This window comes from Sebastes umbrosus, chromosome 8 (genome assembly GCF_015220745.1).
Source record: "Sebastes umbrosus isolate fSebUmb1 chromosome 8, fSebUmb1.pri, whole genome shotgun sequence".
Lineage (NCBI taxonomy): Eukaryota > Metazoa > Chordata > Actinopteri > Perciformes > Sebastidae > Sebastes > Sebastes umbrosus.
Genome location: NC_051276.1, coordinates 32,215,824 through 32,243,807, shown reverse-complemented (window position 1 = coordinate 32,243,807; position 27,984 = coordinate 32,215,824). Strand labels below are relative to the sequence as shown.

At 38.5% G+C, this 27,984-nt stretch overlaps 3 protein-coding genes and 1 long non-coding RNA gene across 13 annotated transcripts in view; 3 read left to right on the top strand and 1 right to left on the bottom strand.

The window, feature by feature from the left end:
* Positions 1–2,950, top strand: part of LOC119492936 (protein unc-13 homolog B-like) — a 199,330-nt gene extending 196,380 nt beyond the window's left edge. For all 6 annotated transcript variants that reach the window (XM_037777840.1, XM_037777844.1, XM_037777841.1 and 3 more), the window contains 3 exons: positions 261–344; positions 1,541–1,700; positions 1,791–2,950. In XM_037777840.1, coding sequence (XP_037633768.1) covers positions 261–344; positions 1,541–1,700; positions 1,791–2,073 — 527 coding nt within the window. In that variant the 3' untranslated portion in view covers positions 2,074–2,950. The remainder of the gene's footprint in view (positions 1–260; positions 345–1,540; positions 1,701–1,790) is intronic.
* Positions 2,951–6,173: 3,223 nt separating this feature from the next.
* Positions 6,174–27,984, top strand: part of rnf215 (ring finger protein 215) — a 33,316-nt gene continuing 11,505 nt past the window's right edge. For 2 of the 5 annotated variants that reach the window (XR_005207836.1, XM_037777351.1), the window contains exons 1-3: positions 6,174–6,398; positions 8,061–8,172; positions 9,835–9,921. Coding sequence is in view for 3 of the 5 variants with exons in the window: in XM_037777351.1 (XP_037633279.1) it covers positions 9,870–9,921 (52 nt within the window). In the remaining 2 variants the exon portion in view is untranslated. Of the gene's footprint in view, positions 6,399–6,708; positions 6,730–8,060; positions 8,173–9,834; positions 9,922–22,178; positions 22,184–27,984 lie in introns of those variants that run through there. The other 3 variants (XM_037777352.1, XM_037777353.1, XM_037777354.1) reach the window with 3 other exon arrangements.
* On the bottom strand, positions 9,368–27,817 carry LOC119492692 (SEC14-like protein 2). The gene is made up of 12 exons (XM_037777350.1): positions 27,379–27,817; positions 25,246–25,321; positions 19,496–19,539; positions 17,864–17,926; positions 17,525–17,713; positions 17,065–17,160; positions 16,903–16,963; positions 16,665–16,748; positions 16,466–16,572; positions 12,015–12,154; positions 10,747–10,916; positions 9,368–10,653 (listed from the first exon to the last, which is right to left on the bottom strand). Exons 1-12 carry the CDS (start codon positions 27,430–27,432, stop codon positions 10,490–10,492), a joined length of 1,248 nt encoding a protein of 415 aa, XP_037633278.1. The 5' UTR covers positions 27,433–27,817; the 3' UTR covers positions 9,368–10,489.
* LOC119492694 lies at positions 10,471–11,133 on the top strand. Its single transcript, XR_005207837.1, has 2 exons — positions 10,471–10,627; positions 10,767–11,133. It is a non-coding gene; the product is annotated as an uncharacterized LOC119492694 (long non-coding RNA).

The following is a 27,984-nucleotide window of genomic DNA, read 5'->3' as shown; positions in this document are numbered from 1 at the left end:
TATGCCTCATCCTGTGTTAGTTGGGGTTTTTAGATAATGTTGTAAATCAGAAAATGATCACTGTATCTAACTAACTATAAAAGCAGAAGATATGTGTATCTTTAATATTCCAAAATTATGTTTTAGTTTGCCCTAAGCTGAAATGTAAGATAAGAAAGTGGGTCACAGCAGCAGCAGCAGTAAGATCAAGATAATAAAACAACGGCTTAAAGATGTTATTCTATCATGTTAATGTGTGACGTGGTGGTTGTGTTGTGCAGGTCCGGGGATAGAGAAGCCCATCGGAGAGGCCATTCTGCAGATCGACATGATGCTCGGGAAGGAACGCAAAGTCAGCGTCAGAGGTGAGACTCTGAAGTTCAATCTACTATCCTGATGTTTTAACTGCAACCTTAAAGCTCTCAACTACATTCTGTCCCAAACTGAACCTCTTTCTAATTCAAATCTTAATCTTAAATCCAGGACCAAATCTTGAATTACGTCTTTAAAGGACCATACTGGTGGTTTTGCATGTTTTAGCCCATTAACTGCTAGTGGTTTATACCTTATATTGCTTTGTCCAAAGCTCAGGTAATCCATTACTATTTCCCATCATCAATTGTGAGCAGAAACTACATTTGAAGCTTGAGATTTATACCTGAGAGCAACAACAACAAAACAAAATTATCAAGGTATAGATCAAAAATTCACTTTAAAGCCCAACAAACATTAAAATGTATTAATTCTTGTTGGCAACTGGCTCAAATTTAGCACCAACAAGGAGGTCCCTCATTTGGAAAGGCCTTATTATGCAATCCAAATAAAATTGAATAAAGGTGACTAAATGCGGTGGCCTAAGATATTATCAGTAAGTCTCAGGGCTCACCCCTACTACTGCTAAAATGAAGTGAAACAGACTGAATGGTCAGCAGTAATGTCAAGTGTTTGGCTCTTTATAGTTTTATAGTAAACAATCAAAATCACTGATATGGTTCTTTAGATAAGGAAGCAAGGGAAGAAGTATTTCCTCTTCACTTATCATTGTGAGGCCCTCTTAACTTTAAAACAGACAAATAGTCATGCAAATTGTGCACATAAAAACAAAATATGATCAAAAGAGAATATTAAAAAGACATGACCTTATATGAACATGTGTACATATACAACCTGATCTCATGGGAAGGCGTATAAATAACACAACATTTTAAAGACATTCTGCATGTCATGATAACGCATATTTTAGGCTTTTCGTGTGCCACTGGGTTGACGTTGGGAAATGACTTTTCACGTGTCATTTAACCCCATGTTGTTAACATGAAACGGTCACAGTTATGTTTAGTCAACAAATCAACTTAGTTAGGTTTAGAAAAAACATCATGGTTGGACTTAAAATAAATATGTAAACAAAGTAAAATACGTACGTAAACTACATAACATAGGTACAGAAAATACGTCACAAATGTCATTAACGTCGCTTCAAAGCAGGCTGATAAATTAATATAAACACATGCAACCACAACCATCATCAACTTAATCTCTACCTCTCTCTCCATCCATCCAGTCATCGCAGTGAACGACATGAAGTGGCAGACATCCGGGATGTTCCGGCCTTTCGTTGACGTCTCCATGGTCGGTCCCTTCCTGGCCGACAAGAAGCGCAAGTTCACTACAAAATCCAAGAACAACAGCTGGTCGGCGAAGTTCAACGAGGCTTTCCAGTTGTGAGTTTGACATCTGAACTCTTACAGCTGAAATGTGTTTTGGTAAATCAGAGTCTGATTGTTTTATTTCCTCTCTTTCCTGCTCTGTAGTGTCCTGGGTAAAGAGTCCCCAGACTGCTATGAGCTCCAGGTGACGACGAAGGATTACTGCTTCGGCCGGGCGGACCGGGTGGTCGGCATGGCCGTGATTCAGCTGCGTGACGTCGCTGACCGCAAGAGCTGCGTGTGCTGGTGTCCGCTCGGGCCGCGCATTCAGACCGACGAGACGGGCGTGACGGTGATGCGTATCCTGTCCCAGCGCCCTGCTGACGAGGTGGCCAAGGAGTTCGTCAAGCTGAAATCTGAAACTCGTCCTGTGGAAGAGGGCAGATGAGCAGAGACACTGACTCGAGATCAGAGACTTGTTGGAAAATGATGAAACTGACACGGATCACGGTCAGGGTTTAGAGTCAGGGCTGCGTTTGTCTGTTGTTTATGAGCACTGTCAACCTCAGTAAACACAGACCATTAAAGCCTCTGACGTGGAGGAGAGACACAAGCAAGTTGACTATTTGTCATAGTTATGGTGACGAAGAAATATATTTAATTCAGTGGGTACATTTTGGAAGGAGAAGCTTCCTCAAAATGCTGAAAAAGAACATTATCAGCACCAAAATCCTAACTATCAAGCCCATATATGGGTTTAAATCACCGATGCAGAAGTCAGAAATAGTTTCAGTTCATCGGAGAGAAACTCTTCTGATGACGGACTATTTTAGAGCTGCAGCTTTTTACCAAACATCCGTTCACTGGATCGAATGGACTCGTGTCTACCTGACAGAATGAAAAGATGTGAACGTTTTAAAACCGAATGGACCTGAGCAGTAAAATCTGACTGCTGTTAAGTGACGGTTGAATGATCATAAATAACTATGCGTGAGATGAGAGTGAGTTGGAGGAAGTAATCCCAGATTATGGTACTGTTTGAGCCTTTGAGGCCTTTTGACTGCAAACAGAAATCTTGTGACATCTGTTGACTCTGGTATCACACTGTTTCCCTAACAGAATGACATTGGATACAAGTCATTAACCAGCTAATCAGTGTCAGAAAAACACATTAAAATTAACAAATGTCATACATAGCATGAGCCCAAGATTTTAAAGAAACATTTAAGCAGGTAACCAATGGATCAAAAGAACCAAAATAAAACAGCTTATGGTCCTTTTTTTAAAAGGATGGTGTGCTACTTGTTTTTCATTTAACATGATATAATTAAAGGGACTGTTTGTAACTTTTTAAGCGTATAAATGTAGCGGGTCGCCACACATGCGCGTTCGCATATGCGCGCTCGAGTGTGGCCGGAGCCTCGTCTCCTCTGCCTGCCTGTCTTCACTCAGACAGCGCGCGCGTTCTCGCGTACTCGCTCCACCTCTACTAGACGTGAACGCGCGCTCACTCCACGCTGCAGAAGAGTTAGTTTAGCTCTGAGAATATCTAGTGAATGTACAGGGGACGTTTGTGCAGAAATAACTGCTGCAGCTCCTCCAGACCAACAGAGGTTTTCCGTGTCTTGTGAAGTGACGGGGCTCCTCAACGTGTTACGTTGTCGTCTCGTTACCGACCGGGTGCCGGTGTCTCCCTGCGGCTGCCGGCTGCGGTCGGGAGGCGATAACGTAACTCGTTGAGGAGCCCCGCTGCTGAGCCTGCGCTGAGGCAGGAAAAGCCAACACTAGGATCAGCAGTGATTCATGGAGAGACCTTCGTCTGGTCAGCTAACATTACTGCCAAGCAGCTGAAATATAGAGTGATATTGTGGTTTTAGCTGACGTCTGTCTCCTCACTGTTTTGAGCGATGCTCGTCCATGTCTATTTAGAGCGAGCAAGCGCGAGCTCGACGCTGACTTTCGTTGATTTCAAGGCCACAGGTGTCGCTGTTAAGAAGCAATTCTGAAAGTTACAAATAGTCCCTTTAAGTGCAACACACATCGGCCGCATCACATGTCACATCCTGTGATTTAGGGCTGCAGAATTAATCAAAGTTTTATTGAAATCGCTATATGGTCGACTGCAACTTTCAAATCACAGGAGGTGCAATATTTGTTGAAGGCGAAATATGTGTCAAAATGCCTTTTTAAATTCAATATTGTGGTGCTGCAGAGAAGGCTGGCCTACACATCATATAAAGAGCTTTTCAAAATCATGTTTTTCAATGAAAATGAGAATAATTATGTGAAAAATGATCATTCCCTCTAATATTGCAAATCATACCGCAATTGCAATATCAGACAAAAATAAACACAATTAGATATTTCTTCAAAGTCATTCAGCCCTACTTTGATTCACGCCTTTTGACACCCATAGCACCGGATGCATTAGTAGTTTAAAGTATCTGACAGACCTCTGGACTGTGGCCAAGTGCAGCTTCTCTGCACTGAGAACAAATCCAGTATCCGAGGTTTTGAATTTAGCTCTTCAGTTTTTGCCAAACTGTGACTGTAGACGCTGTTTACCTGTCGACCCGCTCTGAATGGAAACAACCAAAAGTTGACAACCTGTTTACAGCAGGGGTTAAACACCTTTACAGAGGACCAGAAATGGACCTCTAAGAATATTATTTTGTCTTTTTTTTTACAGTTATGAATTGACAAAGAGAACAAAAGTCTCTGAGCCTTGCCGTGCATGCACAGTCACATACTGTACCAATCATATGTTTATGAATATCTGACTGGTGGTTTTGCATTAGGCCTGGATGGAGAATAAAACATGCAGGCAGGTTGTAACTGGGTTTGATCCACACTCTTGTATGTTTACTACGTGCCAAGGAACGCAAGTGTTCAGCGAGCCATGTTCAACCAGCTCTTGTCACGTGTTTTGGGTTGTTAGCGGACAGATGTGGCCATTGTAGACGTCCCAATTCTTACTTTGCCAAAACTAGCTGCACTTTGGCTCCAATTTAGACGACCTAGTCTGGAGACTAGTTTAGAGTTTTGTCTTTGGTTCTGCTGTTATTAAACTGAACAAACATGTGTCTGCAGTATAAGTTATTTTACAATGGCCACAGCTGTAGTGACAACTGAACTCTTGCACTCTGTTTAAAACTAACTGTAAGTTTGTAAATAATTAAAGCCTACGACCAGAGCATGTATTTATTGTATACAGAGTCAACTAGAATTGTGATCTTTTTCATGTATGTACTGTGAAATATGAAGATTGATCAAATGTATGTAAAGTAGTTATCAATATTCTAATGTGACATATGTTGAATATACTTGTAACAATATTTTGTACATAAAATATTTATGAATCAATGCAGTGGGTCCTGTTGTTTGTCTGTTTACTTATAGTAATCTACAGTATTTTCCTCAAACTCAGATCTGGATATATGAATCTTTCATCAGTGTGTTTTTAATGAAGAGAACCGGCTTGGACCAGCCCCGATCTATAAATTTTAGTAATAAAAAGTAAAAAATAGACTCCTAAAACTATACTCCGAATAGACATTTTTCACAGCAGACATTTCAACTTGTCCTTTTAGGAAAAGTACACCGTTTGTTTCTTTGTTTCTATGCTGAATAACTCTAAACACATTAATGTAGGACTATATTTCATGCACTTTTAGTCCAATACACAAGCCTGTATGCAAGGGTGGAAATAACGAAAACTTTAACAAAGTTGTTATTTGTACCCAACATGTGCTTCTTGTGAATATTTTCAAAAAACAGTAATTTTACTTTTACTTAAGTATTCCTCATCGCAAGTAATGTAGGCCGACTTTGCATATGTAGTAATATAATAAAATGTAATCACTGGTTTTATTGCACCACCTGGCCAGCACGCCAAAGAGTATGTGTTTTTTTGACAGCAGCTGCCGCCATTTTGGACTGTAAACCCTTGTTATATTTATAACATTTTATTATTTAACAGAGGCAATTTTGATAGAATATGACAGTAGAATAAAAATAATGTTGTTTTACTTTTGTACGGCAGTTTTTAGGCGGACAATTTAATGGTGTCCGGGTGTCGCTTTCGGTCCAAATAATATTATAAATATTATTATAAATATTAAAATGGGGAATCTGCTAGGAAAGACATCTAAGAAAGTACACAATCTTCTAATTAATAACTTAAGGGCAACAGGAATAATGGAGAGAATTTTATTATTATTATTATTATTATTATTATTATTATTATTATTATTATTTTTATTTTAGTTAGTTAGTTATTATTATTATTACCATTATTATTATTACCATTATTTTTATTATTGTTATTATTATTAATAATAATAATAATAATAATAATTATTATTATTATTATTATTATTATTATTATTATTATTATTATTTTTATTTTTTTTAAATTAAATGAAATTAATTTTTTCTACTTTCCTTTTCTTTTTTTCCTGCCAATCTCCTGCTCCACACTCCAGTCCAGTAGGTGGCGGTAATGCACCTATAAGCTGGTTTGCCAACCGCCAATAAACACCAAAGAAGAAGAAGAAGTGACCCAAATCAAACACACCTGTGAATGTTGTGTCTCTAACAGGATGTTGGACGTTGCTAAATGCTAACAGAGCTAATGGTGACTTCTGTGTTTACTGAGGAACTTTTACCTTCAGTGGGGAAGTTAGTGGGACCAGAGAAGCTGAGTGGACTGAACCTGGAGCAGATTGGGAAGGACTTTGCAGCGTTCAAGACTCACAGAATGTCTTCAGACAGGTGAGTACAACAACACACTTATTAATTAATGTAAGTTAACTCACTTAACACAGTGTGTAAAAGCTGCTGTGGAGTTTTCATTGTTTTATTGTTGTATAAGAAGTGTCAGGCTGTTTCATTTATGTGGCTTCATAAGGCTTTTTGTACTCTCTGCTGTGTCCTTCACTCTTTGTATTAATTGTCGACCATTTTTGTTTAATTGTCTAAGTTTTGTCTGTTTTCTGGTTAATTCTAGTGAAGCTCTACAGAGGATGTCAGGGCTCTGGTTCAACTAACCTATACTACTTCTTACTTTCAGAATCAGAATCGTGTTTATTGCCAGCTGTATGAGGTAAACACTAGGAATTTGCTTTGGTTTTGTTGGTGCAAATAAGCAGTAAAAATAACAATAGAATAGATAAAAACGTTAGAATAAAATAAGAATAAAAACATTTAAATTCTACCAATATACAATATAAGCTGTAAACATAATAAAAACAGATAGTTGTCAATATACAATATAAGCTATAAACAAAAAATAAACATAATAAAAACAGATATTTGTCAATATTATATTTAATACTAATACTAATAATACTATATTTATATTAATATAAATAAATACTTTTATCTAAGTAAATTTTTTACACAAATACATGTACTAGTAAAATTTCTTTAAAGAAAATTTTCTATTAATCTTTCTATGATCGTTGCCTGTATACAGTACAGCCTTTGCAGTAAGGCTGACTGATTATTATTAGAATTATTATTATTATTATTATTATTTTATCTCACCTTTAAACATTTTTATGACAATTTATCCAACTGTATTTTATTTTTATTTTTTTATTGTTTTTTTATTTTATATTTTGTATTTATTTTACTTGAATTTCCGTTATTTTTTATCTTCTAGGTAATCCCATACCTCCTCATTGTTATTAGTAAATTGAGTCTTGCTACTTACTGGGATGTAAATACTGTTTGTACTGGGCAGAGAGCTCCCTCTTGTGTTCAAATCCCAGACAGCACTGACTGTTGGCTATGAAATGAAAGATTGTGGTGAAATAATTAATCAAAATGAGTTGGTAGAGACCAGAGGAGACTGTTTTAACTAGTTGTATTGTATTTTTAGTTTCATATTTCCTCCTCACTGACACATACTGTATCTCTCGATGAAACAAACTAAGGCTGCAACTAATGATTATTTTTTATTGTCGATTAATCTGTTGATTATTTTCTCGCTTAATCGATTAGTTGTTTGGTCTATAAAATCAGTGTTTCCCAAAGCCCAAGATGACGTCCTCAAATGTCTTGTTTTGTCCACAACTCAAAGATATTCAGTTTACTGTCATAGAGAAGTAAAGAAACCAGAAAATATTCACATTTAAGAAGCTGGAATCAGAGAATCTTTTTTTATTTAATAGTTGAAACTAATCGATTAATCGTTGCAGCTCTAAAACAAAGCTTTGACAGTTTAAACAAAAGACAGAGGCGTGGAGGAGATGTGTCAATGTCATGAAGACGTTTCATGACAAACCTGCAACTCTCAAAGTGTTGTCAACACCTTTTATTTACTTCTCTTACAGTTGTTTAAAGTATCTTTTATCATGAAAAGATCTTTATTAACAGTTTGTTCAGTCCAGACAGTATGGCCATAACAGTACTCTTATTTTCCTTCCTTAGGTTTTACCATGTTGTTGCAGAAGTCTCTCAGTGCAATATAAATATGAAAGTAATGTGAATAATCCTCCATTCTTCTGGCTTTCTGCCACAACCTACATTCAGTAATCTCCCGGTGAGAGTAACATATTTTCTTTTACATTCACTGCAAACGAGTCAACATGAATATTATGTAATACTGTTTATTGTATATGTGATATAGACTTTAATATTTTGCTTTTATAAAATAAATATTCTTTCAACCCGTTTTCTGGAAATAAATTATAAAAGAAGAAATAAATATTTAAAGGAATGTTCTCAGCAAATTTGGGAAGAGGCGATCATTAGAGGCACATCCAATGAACAATTAACGTAAACAAAAAATAATCTTAATTTAGAGCCTCATAACAAATTCTTACATAAACAAAGAGGTACATTTTCTTCATTTCTTTTTTTTCTTCAAGTTTCAAAATGGCAAACAAACATATTCTTATATAAATTAATTGAAATGTTACTGATGCTGACTGTCATGGCAAACATTTACGCCATATACATGTAGGAAAAAAACATCTAAAATGTTTATCCTTTATTTTTGTGCATAGAAAATGAATACTAGTTCTGTTTTATGCTACTTTTATAGGAGTGGTGGCCTAGTTTACACATCATAGCATTTAAATAAGCTGTGGTAGAACTGACCTGATTCACTTGGTGGCCTATTTGAAACATGTGAAACTAAAACTGGTCGACACGACTGAGGATGTTAAAAGATTTAGCTTTGCACTCCTGTAACATTGACAAATATCATCTTGTTTTTATTCCATGCATTCTTCTTCCTTGTCAAAACCTAGCGCCTACATTACCCACAATGCAACTTGACCACCAACAGCTGGGTCAGAGATTTGGTTGTTATGTTAGTGGTGGCTAATGTAGCCTCGAGCCTCTCTAGCCTCTTGTTGTTGGTGAGATAACTAACTTCTAATTGTTGCGATGACATACTTTTGCGGTAACTTAAAGGGCGGGTCCATTATTTATATATAAAATAAATAATATATAATTTTATATATAAAATGTATATATTTTTTAAGGTTTTATATCCTTCTGTAACTTCCCAGTGGTGTTCCTTATTTATTCAAATTCAATTCAAAAGGTAAAATTACTGTTTTTGTGAATAGAGTCTGTTGGCTTTGAAGATGGCGATATAATGGCTTCAGTTCCCCGTCAAAAAGGGTTGTCTGGCGGCAAGGTAAAGCAGTGAAAATATATTAAATATAGCGTACACTCAAACTGATGTGTGTATATATATTTTCTTTTCTTTTTTTTTATTTAAGTGGCTAAAATAAATCTTTCTGCTGTTCCCGTCCACAGCCGCTTTACCTGGCCGTCAGAACTGAAGCAGTTATAGCGCTCTCTTCAAAGCCACCAGACTACATTCACCAAAACAGTAATTTTACCTCATAGAACACGGGAGTTTACATACAACCCCACCAAAAAAATAAAAAATCCGAATTAGCCCTTTCAGTTAATTCTAAACTTGACTCAGCTAGTGCTAACATTCACATTGTTCATAACCTTATTGATGAGCTTACTGTGTAACCTTCATCACTGCTTTTTGCAAACGGCTGAGTGAGTGAGTTTTTCTTTTGAAAAAAAGGACCCGCCCTTTAAATGTGAAGCTACAACATCTGGCCAGAAGTATGTGGACACCCAAACATTGCACCCATATGTGATATGTTGAACATCTCATTCCACAATGATGAGCATTAATCTGCTCCTATAATAGCCTCTACTCTGGTTTCAGGCTTTGGTGAGGTCCAACACTGATGTTGGGTGATAATGTCGGTGTCCCAGTTCATCCTGAAGGTGTTGAAGTCCGGGCTCTGTGCAGGTCAGTCAAGTACCTCCACATCAAAACCATCTCTTCATGGGACCTGGCTTTGTTGTCGTATTGAAACTTTGAAGACTTTCCACAAACGGTATCAACAACGTTGGAAGCACACTGTTGTCTAAAATATTGTATGTTGAAGCATTACGATTTCTGTGAATTGGAATTAAGAGACCTTACCCAAAAAAACAAGACCTAAAGTGCACAAAATGATGTGTTTGGGTTGTTCACATACTTCCAGTAATATTATTTGTCCCTGCTTTGATTCACCAAACCTTTATAGCACGTATTTAAGGTTTGAATTCTCCAGAAGCTGCAGCAGAAAAGGGAAATATTCAAACCTTTTCCTTCCTTTTTTGTTTCATAAATGTTTCCAAATGGACAGCGTGTGAATAAGGTCGTCATTAGAGATGATTAAAGGGTCAAACAGTCAGATCTTGACATGGGTTAAATACTTGGCAGCATGTTAAAGTTCCTGTTAAACTCAAGTCTCTCAGGCTGTGCTTACGAGTGGCGGCTACACTTTACTGATGTGACAACACTGAAGTGGCATGTTGTTTCATCCTCTTGGTTATGATTGGCTGCTGGCCTCAGCTTGTACACTTGTACTTGTACAGTTTTTGGACCCCTCATTGTTCTGTGGGGACTGTAGGCGGTCTGGGAGAAGGACCTCGACGGTGAAGCTGATTCTTTTGGCCTGGAAGATGCTGTAAGTGTTGTCAAATCTCAGAACATCTGGGGAGGACAAACAGAGCAGAATATTATTAACTCTGATCTAATGATTACACAACGTAAAGCCTTCTGAGCACCAAGGTTTGGGTCACTCACAGACTCCTGGGGTTTCACAGGTCAGTGATCCGTCCTCGGGTACTAAGTGGGAGTTGTAACGCTGGCTGTGGACGACTTCCTGCATCTGACCTGCCTTCTTCCACTCGCCCATTTTAGCCTTCAGAAACACCCCAAAGCCAATGTCTGCACTCTCAGTGGCAAACTGCCACCTACCGAGATGGGAAAGAAAAAAGATTTTCAATTTAATTTAAAGTTGCTTTTCTGACTTTTTCTGTGGATTTCAGTTTATTGTTTTTGAAAGAATAACAGTTGAAGCACTTAAAAAAACAGTAATTTCATAAATTCATTGGGCTAGGTCTGCCATTACCACAACAAAGAATGTGACATTACTCTGCCTTATGCAAAAATAAATGTATGTATGAATAATCTGATGAACTTAATTTGATTACACCTTGGTAGTGTTGAAACAGATGACCTTTTAAAAAATCCTTAAAATGTTTGTACTCTAATTTAAGTTGGAAAGGGCATGGAATAAGCAATATGTAATATAAATATATATAATGGAAAAAGTCATTTTTAAGAGGTAAAACAACTGAATTTGATCCTTTTAATAGACCTAAATGTTGCTGGTGCTCCTTCTCTTCAAATATTAATAATTAACAGTTTTAATAACTGAACTAATAACTAATTTGTTCACCAACTAAATGATTTCATCATGAATTTTTTCATCACAAATTCAGCTCTAATTCTGCTTTATCGTTCTCTGCAGCCGTGTCTGCTAAATGCATTGACATGTATTTGATTTGTCTTTTGTACTCTCTTCCCATTATTTTTTTAATTGTTTTTGCGAGCAATAAATATATCTGAAAATGACAGCTATCAATACTACTATATACTGTAACTACATTTTTTTTTTGCATGAAAACATTTTATGCACACGCCAGATCTTCACCAAAACCAAAAATCAATTATCTTCACTGTTGATTGCTCACCCATTACTTCTATGACGCAATTATTTTTTTGAGTCTGTAAAATGTCATAAAACAGTAAAAATGCCCTTCACAAATGTTCAGACCTTAAGGTCACATCAAACGGCTTGTTTACTCTAACCAACAGTCCAAAACTAAAAGATGTTCAATCAACAATGATGTAAAACAGAAAAGCTTCGGAAAAATGTTTTCTTAATAAATAACTTTTAATCAACTAATCAGTAAATCAGCTAACTGTCTCAGCTCTAAAATGACTTCAATAAATAATTTTATCCACCACTGCTGCCACTGTGAGAAAACGTGTTGCATCCAGCTGACCTGAGAACGCAGCCCGGGAACAGGATCTCGTAGTCCAGCTGTTGGGAGGAACCTCGGCTGACGGTCATACACCGCTCGTAGTCCACCTTAACGTGGTCCCGCACGTAGTAGGAGGGGGGAACTGGGCCCACGTGGTTTATCTGTATCCGAGACCGGGCATAAACAGAGTTAGAGATACGGGTGTCAAAAAGTGAATTATATGAAATGTTGTCTGGGGGAAGGAGGAAGAAGAGAAAGCCATCACTTACTGTGACTTTGTGTCTGAATGCTTGTAATTTTACATAAGTTGCACAAAAAGTTTTCTCTTTTTTTCACTGTTTTATTCACATAAATATCAAACCAGTCAACTGTGTTCCCAGTACTGGGAACCAACCAACAGAGGGCAGTGATTTCCTGAGTGAGATGAGTTTAATCCAGTTAAATCCAGCAGCTGATAATTAACATTAAGTATATTACAGAGGACAGACGCAGCTCAGAACGTTATTTCAGACCTGTCTGAGCATTATTATAAGGGAACTCCTCTGAAACCACTTTTCTAAAAGTCTTGCAGAAATGTCAAACTTCAACAGAACCGTTATTGAGAAACTGTCATCGACAAAAAAGAAAAGATGCTGAAAGAAAGGCATTACTAAAAGAACAAAAACACACATTAGAGAGCAAAACTCAATCAGGCAAAGTGAGAAGTGAGAAAAACCTCAGATGCATAAGGCTCAACAGTTTTTTTTAAAGCAAGCAGATCACAAAGATTTTATCTTTCCTGCCGCACAGATCACTGCAGTTTAAAACCGACTGGATCTCGCTACGATATTAAAGAATAACTTCAGTATTTTTCAACTACAGCTGCAACAATTAATCGATTAGTTGTCAACTATTAAATTAATCGCAAACTATTTTGATAATCGGTAGAGTAATTTTTTTCAGAAAAAAAAGTTAAAACCCTCTGATTCCAGCTTCTTATATGTGAGTATTTTCTGGTTTCTTTACTCCTCTGTGACAGTAAACTGAATATCTTTGAGTTGTGGACAAAAACAAGACATTTAAGGACGTTATCTTGGGCTTTGGGAAACATTGATCAACATTTTTCACCATTTTCTTACATTTGATATAATAACAATCTGAGCCTGTCAGTGGCAAAAACAAGCACTTTTAGAGGACGTAACGCATTTGCCTCGCAGCTCGTTTCGTGTTTGCAGCACTCTCGTTCAAAACTGGAGCAATTTCAAAAGTTGTTGTCCCCGTTAGTCACTTAGACACAAAAACATGGCAACATAGGGTCCAGGTTGAAAAATACAGAAGTTAACCTTTAACAACTCAGAAAATGTTTGCTTAATAGACCGACAATAATGAACCCTAAAGATGCAGAAAAATCACACACAGAGACTGATCAATGAACTCTACCAGTTCATTTCTATCTTAACATACAATTTGCAAACAATTGTATGGTATAAGTGCATTCCTGCAGGCCCATCAATGATGCCCAATTCTTAAAGGAATAATTCAACATTTTGGGAAATACACAATGTTACAGCTAGCTTAGCTCTGCCCAATGGAAACGAAATCCAATCCAATCAACAAGTTACGTGCTTGACTATTTTGGCACATTTCCACCAAGCAGTCCAATCCAGTTCAGTTCTTTACACATTAGATTAGGTTATTTTAGCGTTTGCGAGAGCAAAAGTTGCGGATGGTACCAATAGAACTGCTCCATTCTTGGTACCACCTCGGTTGAGCAGGGCCGATACTAGAAGGTGGAGTTAAAACGCTGCCGACCATTGATTGGTCAAACTCAGAATCATCACTAGCACGACACGGGACATCCTGCACAAACCTGCGACTTCTAAATAGCCAAACTACCGTCAATAGCGACCACCATTTTTAATTCACTCTACCCAGATTTTTAAAAGAAATGGCAGCTCATCGATGATGATGTCACGGCAGTTTAATGCGCCGCCGCTACGGCGATCAGCTGAGAATCCCGCCTACACTGAGGGGGTTCTATCAGCAGTGGAAACACCGCAAGAGAAAAGGACCTGGTACCAGAAGCGAGTCGAGTCGAGCCGAGCCGCACCATGCAGTGGAAGCACAGCTTTTGTTCACCGGGCGCGGTGACTTCCTGGAGTGACTTCCAGGTTAGCTGTTTCCCGCCACTTCCAGTCTTTATGCCAAGCTAAGCTAGTAGTCTCCTGGCTTTAGCTTCATATTTACTGTACAGACATGAGAGTGGTCTCAATCTTCTCATCTAACTCTCGGCAAGCGGCTGGAGCGCATTTCCCAAAATATTGAACTATTCCTTTAGTAAGTAACCAAAATAATACAGTACAACGTCAAGGACACACAGGTAGCTAAACTAAAAAAACAAAACGGTAGAAAAAAGAAAACACTTTGACGCTGAGCATCTCAATTCCTTGAATCTTGAATGCAGCCAAAATGAATTTCTCTCTTCCTGTTCCTCAGCTCTCCTGGGCCCAATTATTTATCTACAGAAACAAACGCACGGTCAGTGTCCTCGTCTAGAGTATCTTGTCTATAAATGCGACTAATGAAGCTGCCGCTCGATACTACACTGCCAGGTTTGACTAAATCTCTCGATCTGAGGGCTACGCAGCGAGGCAGGGATGCAGCGGGGATGAAGTGGGAGTTTTTCTTGATTAATAATTCATTTCTCATCTGCTATTTCCTGTGGATTGTCTGCAAATATCGTCTGTCATTACCTGTTATAGTTCACAAAGCAAACAATGTGTTGAATGCAATCGGGCGACCCACAAATTAGATCCCTTTTGCATCATTTCCTTTTTACATTTGTGTATGTCTGGCAGAAAGAATGTGTGCAGCTGTATTGATTCATTCTGCCAGACCAGAACAGTCCTTGTATTGTCATTGAGCTGCTGTGATCAAACTGGCACATTCACGTGTAACAGGATCACTGCCACACTGCAGCCAGTGTTGGCAGCATTAACATTTTAAAGAGAACATCTCATCCAGGTCTGTTTGTAGCCTGACTGTGCCGTTGCATTATTTCTGTTTAGGCAAATTATTCCTTTTTATTCTTTGCCAGTCAAATGTAAACCCACAATGTTTCATGTACACACTGCATGCATATTCGCCAGACGGTCTGTTGCCAAAGCAAAGCTGAAAGCTGCCAAACTACATGAGCACATGATGCAAACCAGTGAAAGAAAACTACATGGCAGGACTCACAAGTCTATGAAAACAGAGTCCATATATAAATGTTTGAAACTACTCCAAAGCAGGCGTACTGTCGCATGTTTCATTTACAGGAGGGCTGATCAGCTGCTGTTGGAATCAGACTTATCGTATCTATTGCAGGACTGTTGGTACATCTGTCTGACAGTCGTTGTGAAAAGCAAAGTTGCCACATATTCTTCAAAACATCCGTCTGTAGGACTGGGCCTCAATTATTGTACATTAATTTGACTTTTGGTGTACTTTTATTGTGATAACAAAATTATAAATTCCAAGAAAATTCTAATTAAAAGTGACAAAATGTGTTTTGGCATAACCCTTCAAAAAATGTTTTTTGTAAAGGGTTATGCTGCATTGACATGGCAGACGTAAAATCAGGCGAGAGAATAACTGTAACGGTAGACGGTATTGTCGTCCAAAGTTACAATATTTTAACTTTTTTCCGTCCTCCACGACAGAATTTACAGCCGGATGTTACGTACAGTAGCTCCCTCAAGGAGAACGTTTTTGTTTTTTAAGTTTGCAATAGAAAATTAAGACAAAGCTGCATTTTATAGCTACATGCATTATTAGAATAATAACATAAAATAAAATAATAATTCTTTGTAAACAATATGACATCACTATAGCGAAATATCGTCACGCATGTTTCATTTTGCCGTCCTGTCATTCCGTCGGACTGTTGGTTTGTTTCGTGTTGTCCATCTGCCGTCTACCTGATTCCATGTGAATGCAGTATAATGTCTTAAGTAATGCATTCAACTGGGACATCATTTATGACATTGAACATTAGTTTTATCATCTCATGTGATTTTGCATGCATTTACCATATCATGATAAATATCAATACCAGAAAATGATCCTTATTTATATCGTGAGATTGATTTCAATCACATCAGTGCAAGAACTGACGCTTTTATCTGCCGAGTGATGGCACTCAAAGAAATAAACAGTTGGATTCGGTAAACATACTTTGGTGCTCATTTTTGCTTTAGCTTGAGGTAATTTTAGGACTAAGTAACATTTGGGGAGAAAACTATTAAGAGGAAACAGCTTATTGTGTTTACTCTAATTTATCCTCATGAATGTTTCAATAAATGTATATCCAAGTATTAATAGTATCTCAAAAATTATGCAGCATCTGCAACAGATACTTGTCTCTTCCAACTCATCATCAGCCCACCTTTACCAAAAAGACAGCACCCATGGGTGTGCAGTTTGGGTTGTTGTCTGATTCACTGACTCACCCTGGTCCGACAGCGAGGATCTCCATCTGGATCCGTCAGTTTACCGCCGTATATCGCCGGCAGCTCCTCTGGATCAATGTACTTCAGTAAAACCTCCTGCCAGTTAGCTGTAGAAACAACGACGGGTCATTTCATCAGAAAGGAGGGAGGTGAAAGTGGGTGAAATATTCTCTAAAATAAGATGTGTGTAGTGTCTCACCCCCGAGGATATAGATCTTCTGTCTTGTGTTCTCACTCAGAAAGTGCTTGACGAGGTTGTAGGCCACAGGAAAGAGTTTGGGTGCTGCAGGAGAAAAAGTAAATAGCATTGACCAAATGGGAATAATCAAATCTCTAGCTCTTCAAAAGCAGGACATGATGATAAAAAGACGAACAAAGAAACACAGTTGAAATCTATTAATTACTCCCAATCATTCACGGAGGAAGGACAAATTTACCTTTAATGACGAACAGCCTTTTCAAGCCTTCTGGGTAGTTGTTTTCAAACATCTGGAGGATCTGGTGACACAGAGGAACATGTACTGTATTTGGAGATATTTGACCGTCAACAGTCTGTTTCCAGTATTAGTTCTGTGAGGTCTATGTCTCGTTGTACCTACCTCTCCATATGTTTCTATAGCAGGCTTCCATAAGTGTTTCAGACCCAGACCTTCTACGTCGTAGATCATGGTGATCGCCTCCACGTTCGTCCCAAGCTGGTGACAGAAAGACAGTGAAATTTAATCTGTGAAACTGTAGTTTAGTTGGTAGAGCAGGCTGGCCATTCATTGTTGGGTGGTTTTACTTATTATGTTTATTCGTGGCTCCTTCTGTGAACACGAGAAAGACACTGAACCCCAAATTGCTCCCCAAATGTGAGTCACTTTGGATAAGAGTTTCTGCCAAATTAATGTAATGTAATGAAACCGAACGATAAATCCATGTGACATCTGATAGAGACAAACTGAATAGAATAAAAACAGACCAACTTGAACCCTCTCGTGCAAAAAACAAGATGTCGACTGCCAAAATACCGAACTCCAGGCTTCCAAACGGCAGTCCACAAACCGTGACTCTCACCTTCTGCGACTGGAGGGCACAGTCCTTCTGCAGGACCTCGCAGTCTTTGATCTTGGACTTGATAAAGTCTTGCTTGGCGGCGGACAGGAAGAGGCCTTTAGGATCCATGGGTCCGATGACGTCGTACCAGATAGGACTGCCCTCGCGGTCGTGACCACACATCCCTCCTGACAGATACTTCTCTATCACCTGCAATCAGCATTTGTTTTAAATGGTTCCATCAGTCGTGTACTGGAATATTTGACGCATTTATTTGAAAAAAAAATCCTAAAATGACTCTTTAAGTACACTGAACCTACAGTAGGTGTTGGTTTATAATGTTTACGGGGTTAGTATTACCTCTGGTGGACGCCAGTCTTCGGTTATTGTGTCTACTTTCATCTGTTTCCTGAACTCAACATGCTGGAAGAAAAGACGGGTGCAATCATAGGATTAATAATATACAATAAGTACATTAAAGCATGGTTGTTTTTTTACTTCCTTGATGATAGACTGCTTGCACAGTGGCACATCCGCCCAAGCACAATGTAGTGATTTAAGTGGCTTAGGAGGTTTCAGACAGTAGGAGATGTAAAAGCTGCCCCGTCAGCAGGAAGGGGATCAGTAGTACACACATACTGGTACATGCCAACACATGGTTACAACCTCAAACACACCAACAAAGGGAGGAAAGAGATGTTTCAAACTGGCTCTCAGGCCATTTTGATATATACATTTACAGGTTTATAAATAGATTTAAGAAGTAACAGATAAATTTAACTACTGAGGCGAGAAATAATGAAGATACCGGGAGAAGGTGGTGTAGTTCAGATGGAGTTTGATAAGGTTTGTTCAAAGATCAAAGCTACAGTTACACAGCCTGTTTTTTTAATCTCTATTCCAAAATGCTGAGAGGCAGCTCAGTTAACTGAACAGCAGACAGCGGCACGCAGGCTAAGCAGTGTACTGCTGTGTGGACGCCACATTAGTTCGGATTCAAAAGTCACACAATAACACAAACTAACTAACCGATTGAGACAGCGTCAGACCATCAACTCTCGTGTTCCACAAGGTAAAATTACTGTTTTTGTCAATGGAGTCTGGTGGCTTTGAAGAGAGCGATATAACGGCTTTAGTTCCCCGTTGGAAAGGGCTGTCTGGCGGCAAGCTAAAGCGGTGAAAATATTCTAAATATAGCGTACACTTAAACTGATATTGATTCTTTTTTAGGTGTCTAAAGTACGTTTTGCTGCTGCCCCCGTCCACAGCAGTACATTGCTTAACTTCTCTGCTTGCTTCTACAAACTGGGGACGTGGTGACCGCCGTAATACACTAACTATGGATAAGTACCTCATACAACCCCACTCTGAACTAATCCTTTCAGTTATTTCCAAACTTAGCACAGCAAACGTTGACTCAGCTTCGCATTATTCCTAACCTTATTGATTAGCTTACAGTGGTAACCCTACGTCACTGCTTTTGCTAACAGCTGAGTGGGCGTTTCCATTTGAAAAACACAGAAAAGAACGCAGATGTAGTCGACCTTTAAACAAAAGCTACTGTTGCTGTGTTGATTTGTGGAAGTAGGCAGCCTTTGCGAAATATAACAACTTTATAAGACGACAATATATCAGGGCGACGTGTCCGTCAGTTTCTTCTGCCACCTAGTGGACAAAAATCGGTTAATGCAGCTTTAAGTTAGGCGGCTGTAAATCTTACTCTATCATTTTAATTACTCATTTAATCCCTTTTATCTATATCTTATCTCAAACTGCTGCGATGACTCAGTTTCCCCACAGTGAACCGTCACCACACTGTTCCTCCCTAATCTGATGAACAGTCTGTGCTGCAGCTAACTGAACTCTCTCACACAACACTAATTAGTCACTGAAAGAGAAAGCATTGTGGTTGTACCTCGACTTTCGACTTTGTACATGATTAGTATTGCATTACTGTCCTATGCTACTCAACAGAGAAGCTGAACATGTTACCTTTCGCAGCATGGCCTCCGACTTCTGGATGTTGAAGTTTCTGGCTAAAAAAAAAATAGAGAAAGGAAAGTAAAAATGAGGCTGACATGATAAATACAGACATCATGATCCATAAATGTTATATTGTCTTTAACCAGAATGCAGAGAGAGACACTTAGAGACACTATAATATATTGTAAAGCAAGCAAACTTTATCTATATATCACTTTCCATAACATGAGTTACAAAGTGCTTTACAGCAGGAGGAAAAGGGAATGAGGGAAATAAAAGTGACAAAGAAGAAAATATACAGAAAAGGACAAAGTGTAAAAAACTAAAAATATAAAGTTAAGAAACCGATCACAGATCCTGTAAAGACGTGATAACTTGTGATAACAATGCATCTTTAAACTCTTTTTAAAGGGCTAAAACGTGTCAATCATTCAGTCAGTCAAGTCTAGTGGAAATGTTGGAAAGATTTTACATCATCACACTTTGCTTGACCTTTTATATCTAAATCTTCTTAAAGGAGGAAACAACAACAATTAAGAGCGTAATAAGATTTGGAGGGACGAGATCTGGAGCACACCTTAAACCCATTTGGAGATTTCTGCAAGAATTGCATCTTTCAGTGATTGGATGGCGAGCACTTCTGTTGTGTAAACTGCCATCTATCCTCTGAATGCTCTAGGTCTCTAGTTTGTGGCTGTAAAGTTTCATGAGGCTGTGATTATCCTAGAGGTCACCACAGGTCATTTTATACAGCGAGGTCAAGTTTACTACAATAAAATGTCTCCTATGGGGACAAACATCATCACACATGAATACAGTTGGGCTCATTGGATCCACAAGAGCCTCAGCTTTACAGTGAGACCAAATTTATGTAATTCAAGACTGTTTAGGGATCCCAGTATGCAGAAATATTCAAATACACCATTTAAGAATAGGAGAAAATAATATTTATACTTCATGCAACTAGTGATTCCACCAGTTCCTGTCTTATTGTGTTGTCTGTTGAGGCACTAGTGGGAGGCACATTTTTTGCCAAATTGTGTCAAAAACATTGTAGAAATGTCTTACAAAACCAACACAATAGGTGTCAGTAGAAACAATCAGTAGATTACTAAATAAGGTGTGAAAATGTGAAAAATAAATGTCAACAACTATACAGTAGTTCTTTAAAAGTTTCTCTATAATTCCTACAAGATGCCTCTTCCGTCCACAAATCACACAGGGGGGACAAAATTTTAGGAACTGCACATGCAAACCAAAGACTGTCTGCCTTTTGCATGCAAAAATATTTTCTATTCTATTCCATAAAAGACTCTTAAATTGTATAATTGTCATTGATACCCTCTGGGAATAAACTTATAAAACATCCAAAACACTTCCTCTACTCTGTCGTATTACATATTAAAACCATTGTCAGTGAGACTGATCCAGAACAGAGTTGACACACAGTTCACTGTCTTAATACTACTCCATCTAAGATGATTAGCGCTGCAGCTGACCGTCTGGTGGAAAAAGCACAACAGCGCTGTTGCTGTTGAAGTGAGTCTTACAACTTACTCCGGCAGTGGATTAAACTGCACCGAATGCTCCAGTCTGGCATCTTAACTGGGACATAGTGACTTACAATTACAAAAGCACAGAGCAGATTCTGGCAGATGACCAGGCTGTGTATTATTTTGAGTTGGTAATTAGTGTTTTGCTCCGATCACTTCATCTTACTGGATAATAACAAGTTTGAACTACTAATAATATACACAGTACCGGATGAAAGATGTCCTTCTGCTTCTTATGTATCCTATTGTATAAAGAGGTTGTGTGTAATTATTTCTTATTTCTGTTTTCAAGGTGATATCAGACCCAAGTGCAGATTTGATGATCTGATTAACGTTATCTGAAGCTGTGATAAAGGTTCATAATGTAGCCGGTACGAGGACAAACCCAGTCAGCATATATTATCTGAATATTATCTTTAGAAAGATTTAGATAACATGTAGGTGTTGCGATATGACTTCTTGTTACGTGACTAATCATGAAGGCATTATTCTTGGCTAGTCTGTCGTACACTAAAACAAAAAAAGACAGCACCAATAGTATTTTTTTATGCTGCAGAGGTAGCTAAAAAAGCTAAAATCCCTATATGTTTATACCTAGAGAATATAAGCTAAAGTCAAGAGAGGGCAAAAGTCACTATATTTCATGTCATCATGGGCTCAAGATCCCAAGTAGGGCCAAATTTGCAACGCCTCAATATCTGTATCTTTTTATAGCATATAAACTCACATCTGTGCCAAATGGGTTGCTTTTATCGTAAAATGCACAATTGTTATGCTTAACTGCCCCACTAAAGCGGCAACCTCCGGTGCTGAGAAATGAAGCCAACGCAGGAGTGCCAAACACTGCAGTTCCTCAAATGGCCACTTGAGGCTGGCTCCAAAAGCGAGTCAATCCCCATAGACCCCCATGTTAAAATGCTCACCTTTACAGCAGAAATAAACATGTTTACAGCCTGGTACAAAAAACGGTTTTGGTCTCTATAGATAATTTCTCCGTTCATGACAACTGTATGGTAGTGAATTTTTATATAAATCACCCGTTTAAATTATATTAAGGCTTAAAGTTCGTCATAATTGAGGGCGTGGCTGCTTGAAGTGACAGGTGGGTGCTGTACCAGGTCGCTGGCTGCTAGCTGTCTGCTCTGTTGCGTCACCTGGGCCGCCTTAGCTCCACCGATGATCCACCTCTCTGTTCATTTTTGGATTAGGCTGCGTCGGCACTACCAAGATGACAACGGCCGGAGCTTCACAACCGCTCTTCAGAAAACTATGGGTGACGTCACGGAGACCACATTTTATACAGTCTGTTGTCAAGACCAAGTAAGGATGCATGCATGTGACCCTGATGTTCAAAAACACTGTCTTGTGACTAGAACCGGACTTCAGTGGTTTTCAGAAAAAGCTGCTGTTTGCAAAATTCAGTTTCACTGAACTCTGGAAAAAAAAGTGCACTTCAGTGTATAATACTTTGTCCTAACGCACTCCAGCACAGACTTTACCCACCCCTTTATCTCTTAGGGTGAGGCTCCTCAGAGATAAATACTCCCAGTTGGAGTGAGCGTCCTCTGAGAGCAGTCTTTGACAGAAAACTGTTGATAAGTTGGTTCTGCTAAGAAGAGGAGGAGGGTCATTGGCCTCTAATAGACTCATCTTCTATCATATGACAGTAACAGGGTGGATCTATCACACAGGTAGACAGTGTGATAGATCCATTATTTCACTCAAAACAACAAAAGAAATATGAAACCTTGACACAGGAACCACTAGGGCTACCTCAGCTGAGTTCAGATCCATCCAAGAACCTGTGTTTTACTGATCATCTACTGGTTAATTCTAACTTTAAAGTGGCAAAAGACATCATTATGAATAAATGTTGATTGCACAATGTAATGGTTATAGAATAATGACACCATCAGCGTTTGGATTGGTTCTCTATGAGCCTCGCTTTCACTGTGTAATTCTGATGTAGATTATTATGTGGTGAATCATTAGTGCTCACTGTGGGCCACCTCAGGCTTTAAATCAATGAACTGCACTGAGCTGTCCTCACACTTACTGTATTCCCACAGCTCGATGGTAACCATCTTTACATTCATGTTGAAAGGGAAATAACTTGAATCATTCAGAGCGTACATTAGAACAAACAGACACCTCATTGTCTGTGTTTTGGAGCTGTGACGCCGACCTTCCCATCCGCTGTGGTCGTTTAGTAAGGCTTCATTAGAGAGAACAATACGCCTTCATTGCCACTCTGAGCTCTTCTTATGAAACCATTTTGGAGGAAACTTTCAGGGAACCTGAACCCAGCGGAGCAACAGGAAGACAAGAGTGTCCCCTGGCAGACGGGCTGTCGTCCATCGTAGTGCGTCTTTAATGCGATTAGCTCTGGATTAGCCTGAAACACAGAGTGCTAGACCTCTGCTGCAGGACTAATCAGAACAAGGCCTCCTTTAATCACTTGCTGCCCATTTCCTCCAGAGTCTGAACGCGTAAACTAAACCAGGGCTTCTGCATTTTAAGACCTTTTTAATCGGGCTGCCCCCTCTTAGTCGATTAGTCGACCAATGCCTGGTACACAACGTTGACTTGTACACTTGACTTGACTTGTATATAGAGGTTTTATTTGATTTCTTATTTTATTGTTGGTCATTGGTGCTTTTTATATATATTTATATAATATTTATTAGGGCTGTCAATCGAGTAAAATATTTAATCGCATCATTGTCCATGATTAATCTCAATAAGTTGCAAGTGAATTGCACTTTTTTTTTATCTGTTCAAAATGTACCTTAAAAGGGAGATTTGTCAAGTATTTAATACTCTTATCAACATGGGAGTGGACAAATATGCTGCTTTATACAAATATATGTATATATTTATTATTGGAAATCAATCAACAACACAAAACGATGACAAATATTGTCCAGAAACCCTCACAGGTACTGCATTTAGCATAAAAAACATGCTCAAATCATAACATGGCAAACTGCAGCCCAACAGGCAACAACAGCTGTCAGTGTGTCAGTGTGCTGACTTGACTATGACTTGCCCCAAACTGCATGTGATTATCATAAAGTGGGCATGTCTGTAAAGGGGAGACTCGTGGGTACCCATAGAACCCATTTTCATTCACATATCTGGAGGTCAGAGGTCAAGGGACCCCTTTAAAGATTGCCATGCCAGTTTTATCTCGCCAAAATTTAGTATAAGTTTGGAGCGTTATTTAACCTCCTTCGCCATAAGCTAGTATGACCTGGTTGGTACCAATGTATTCAGAGAGATGCATAAAAACCGGAGTGAAATTCCTTGTATATATGTACTTGGCAAATAAAACTGATTCTGATTCTGATTTTCCACTTGCCGACAGTTTTTGGCGCTCCCGAACAAAAGCCTCAGATCAGAGGAAAATCTGTGTTGGCTCTGCGATCGCATATCGGCGCTCGAGCGTCATGTGTGAACTGTTAAAAGACTGGAGCCGAGTGGCTCGCCGGTGCATCGCCGGTGCATCGCCGGTGCATCGCCGGTGCATCGCAGACGCATTCTAGATATCTAGCAGGCTAAATATCTACTAAATATCTAATAAGCTACTTTACTTGTGGTCAGCTGATGGTACAGCCTCCTGCAGCCACTGTCACACAATCCCACTTTTAGTTTATAGGTGAAGAACGACTCCCGACAGACAATTAAAACATTTCATAACAAACATCACAGCCTACAGCAGGCAAGATAAAATACTTATAAAATTAAATTTAAGACTTAAACTGAAGTCAGTGCCTGCAGATACGCTGCCTCAGCCTACCCGAGGAAAATCAGAATCGGGGAATCGCATTTAGTCTGAAATGTTTTTTAGAAATCCCTGACGTCTTCCTGGTTTATTTTAACCGCTGCTGAATAAAAAGGTCATAGAGCAGGTTCAGTTCTTCATCTGTGGTTTGATGCATCGCGTTTAGGCGTGAACACGTGAGTCTCTTTCTCAACCCTGCAAACAGACTGTTTACACGTGTTGCATCAGGTCCTTTCACGTAATAAACCACTGCAGCTTCTGCTTTTTGCACAACGGCACCGACAGATTTTCCAATGCAAATGATTACATGCAAATAATGACACGTTACAGGATGAACGTAAAGGATTACGGGAGAGGTTTTGCTTTTTTTTCTGTGCTGTGGTTATGGAAAAGCAGCAGGTGCCTCACGTTTCTCAACTCACCTCTGAGCCAGCGTAACAGGAAGTGGTCATGCTGTGCAGGAAGTTGAGGAAGAATGTCTTGTATCCTCTCTCGAAACTGTAGCCAGAGGAAGGAGAGAAGAAGAGAAGTATGATTGATGTGTTTTCACATGTGAGCTGCAAAGAGGATTTGATACTAGGAAGCGATATTCAGGGAAACGTTTAACCTAATCCTTACAGTTACACTTTTCACCCTGGAGGTAAAAAAACAGACAGTACTTTTCTTTGTTTAAAGCTTTTCACTTATTTTAGATTAGTGGGTTTTATTTCCTAATACTGCTGATTAACTTGTGACTTTGTGACTAATTGTTTTACACACTTTAAAGGCAGTGTTGGGCAATGTTCAACAAGGGATGCCTGTAAACAGTTTTTGCATGGGTAGAGAAACAGACAAGGTAACGCACTACATGGCCAAAAGTATGTGGACACTTTAGCATTAGGGCTGCAAAATAATCTCTCTTGATTCGTCATTTGGCTCGGCCCAATTTCAGCCTTCACTGTTCTGGTGGTAGACTTGTTACCAGATGTTGGCATTGGGGAGATGTTGTAGCCTTTGTCTCAGTCAACATTTCAATTCATCTTAAGTAGAACTGCAACGATTAATCAATTAGTTATCAACTATTAAATTAATCGCGCACTTAATCGGTTTGAGTCATTTTTGAATAAAAGAAAAGTCAAAATTCTCTGATTCCAGCTTCTTAAATGTGAATATTTTCTGGTTTCTTTACTCCTCTGTGACAGTAAACGGAATGTCTTTGAGTTGTGGACAAAGCAAGACATTTGAGGACGTCATCCTTTGGCTTTGGGAAACACTGATCGACGTTTTTCACCATTTTCTGACATTTTATAGGCCAAACAACTAATCGATTAATCGTGAAAATAATCGACAGATCATCGACTGAAAATAATCGTTAGTTGCAGCCCTGTCCTAAAGATGTTGGATGGGGTGAGGTCACATGTGCAGGCCAGTCAAGTTCAGTCAGTTGCACGTGAGCATTGTCATGTTGAAACAGCAAGCTATATAGCTTTTGGCTATATAGTGTAATTCAATTCCCCTCATGTAATTGTGCAGCCGACTTCCCCTTAAGTTAAACTAAATGTATTGTTTACTGCATAATGAATCACAGTGAACCCAACTATTTATAACATATGAATCACATGAAAACAGATATGTGGAAGTGATCTCTAAACACAGGAACTATAAAGTGCAGGAACGCATTTTCTGAAAGAACAGCCTTTATAAGGTGCAACTAATGACTTTACTAATAAATCCTTTGAATAGAAAGTGGTCTAAATGTCTGTATTGTAATGCTGCTGAAAAATTTGTTTCACTGATAGAAAACTGAGACAGAGATGAGGTTGTATGTCTAACCAAAAACCACAAAAATAAATAAAAAAATAAAAAAAATAAACAAAGCATGCAAAGGGAGTATAACTGAAATATAGTTTTAGTCACCAAAAATCAATTATTGCCTCAGGAACACTGTCCTTTACTGCCTTAGTTTAGACTAAGACAAAGACTGTAAATTATAATCTAAAAATGTGCATTAAAGAATGAATTATATTCTATAAATGTGCATTAAATACTGTAAATTATAATCTAAAAATGTGCATTAAATACTGTAAATTATAATCTAAAAATGTGCATTAAAGATTGTACATTATAATAAAAAATGTGCATTAAAAACTGTAAATTATAATCTAAAAATGTTGCATTAAAGACTGTAAATTATAATCTAAAAATGTTGCATTAAAGACTGTAAATTTTAATCTAAAAATTTACATCAGACTGTAAATGATCATTTAAAAATGTGCATTAAAGACTCTAAATTATAATCTAAAAATGTGCATTAAAGACTGCAAATTATAATCTAGAAATGTGCATTTAAGACTGCAATTTTTAATCTAAAATTATGCATAAAAAACTGTAAATTATAATCTACAAATGTGCACTAAAGACTGCAAATTTTAATCTAAAAATGTGCATTAAATACTTTAAATTATAATTTATCAGAAAAACGTGCCAGACAAATTATTATATAACAGTCAGGGATGCCAAGATAATTATGGCAGAGAGATACTACAGTATAAAGCACAATTACTATCTAAACTCACCTGCTCCAGTGCTTCAGCCTGTTTCGGACTGAGGTCTCCGACTCTTCCGCTCATGTCTGCGACCAGAAGATGTTGGAGGACAGATACAGATACAGAAGAAGCTCCTTCAAAGTCAGATAATTATCAGACTGACGGACCTTAAAGAGAAACAGCAGCGTCACCGTTAACCGTGACAGGCGGGTTTCTCTCCGGTGATGCTGCTCCGCGGCTGCAGCGTCTCTCTGAGTTGTATCCTCTCTCGCTGTCAGATGCACGCAGGTGATAAAACAAACCGTCAGAGGATGAAGGAACAAAATGTAAACACGACACCAGCAACGCGTCAGAGCTCTCGACCAATCAGCTGCCTCGGCCAGAGATAGGAGGACAGAACAGGAGAGAGGAGAAGTAAAATTTGTAGTACTTTTTAAATCTAAACTCAAGACTTTTTTATTTAGATTGGTTTTTAATACCTAGTAGCCCGGTGACATTTTTCCTGTGCTTTTTTATGTTATGTTTTTATTCCTGTTATTTATTGATGTTAATGTAAAGCACGTTGGGAACCTTTTGGTTATTGTAAAGGGCTATACAAATACATTTTGATTGATTGACTGTGTGGGGAAAATCATG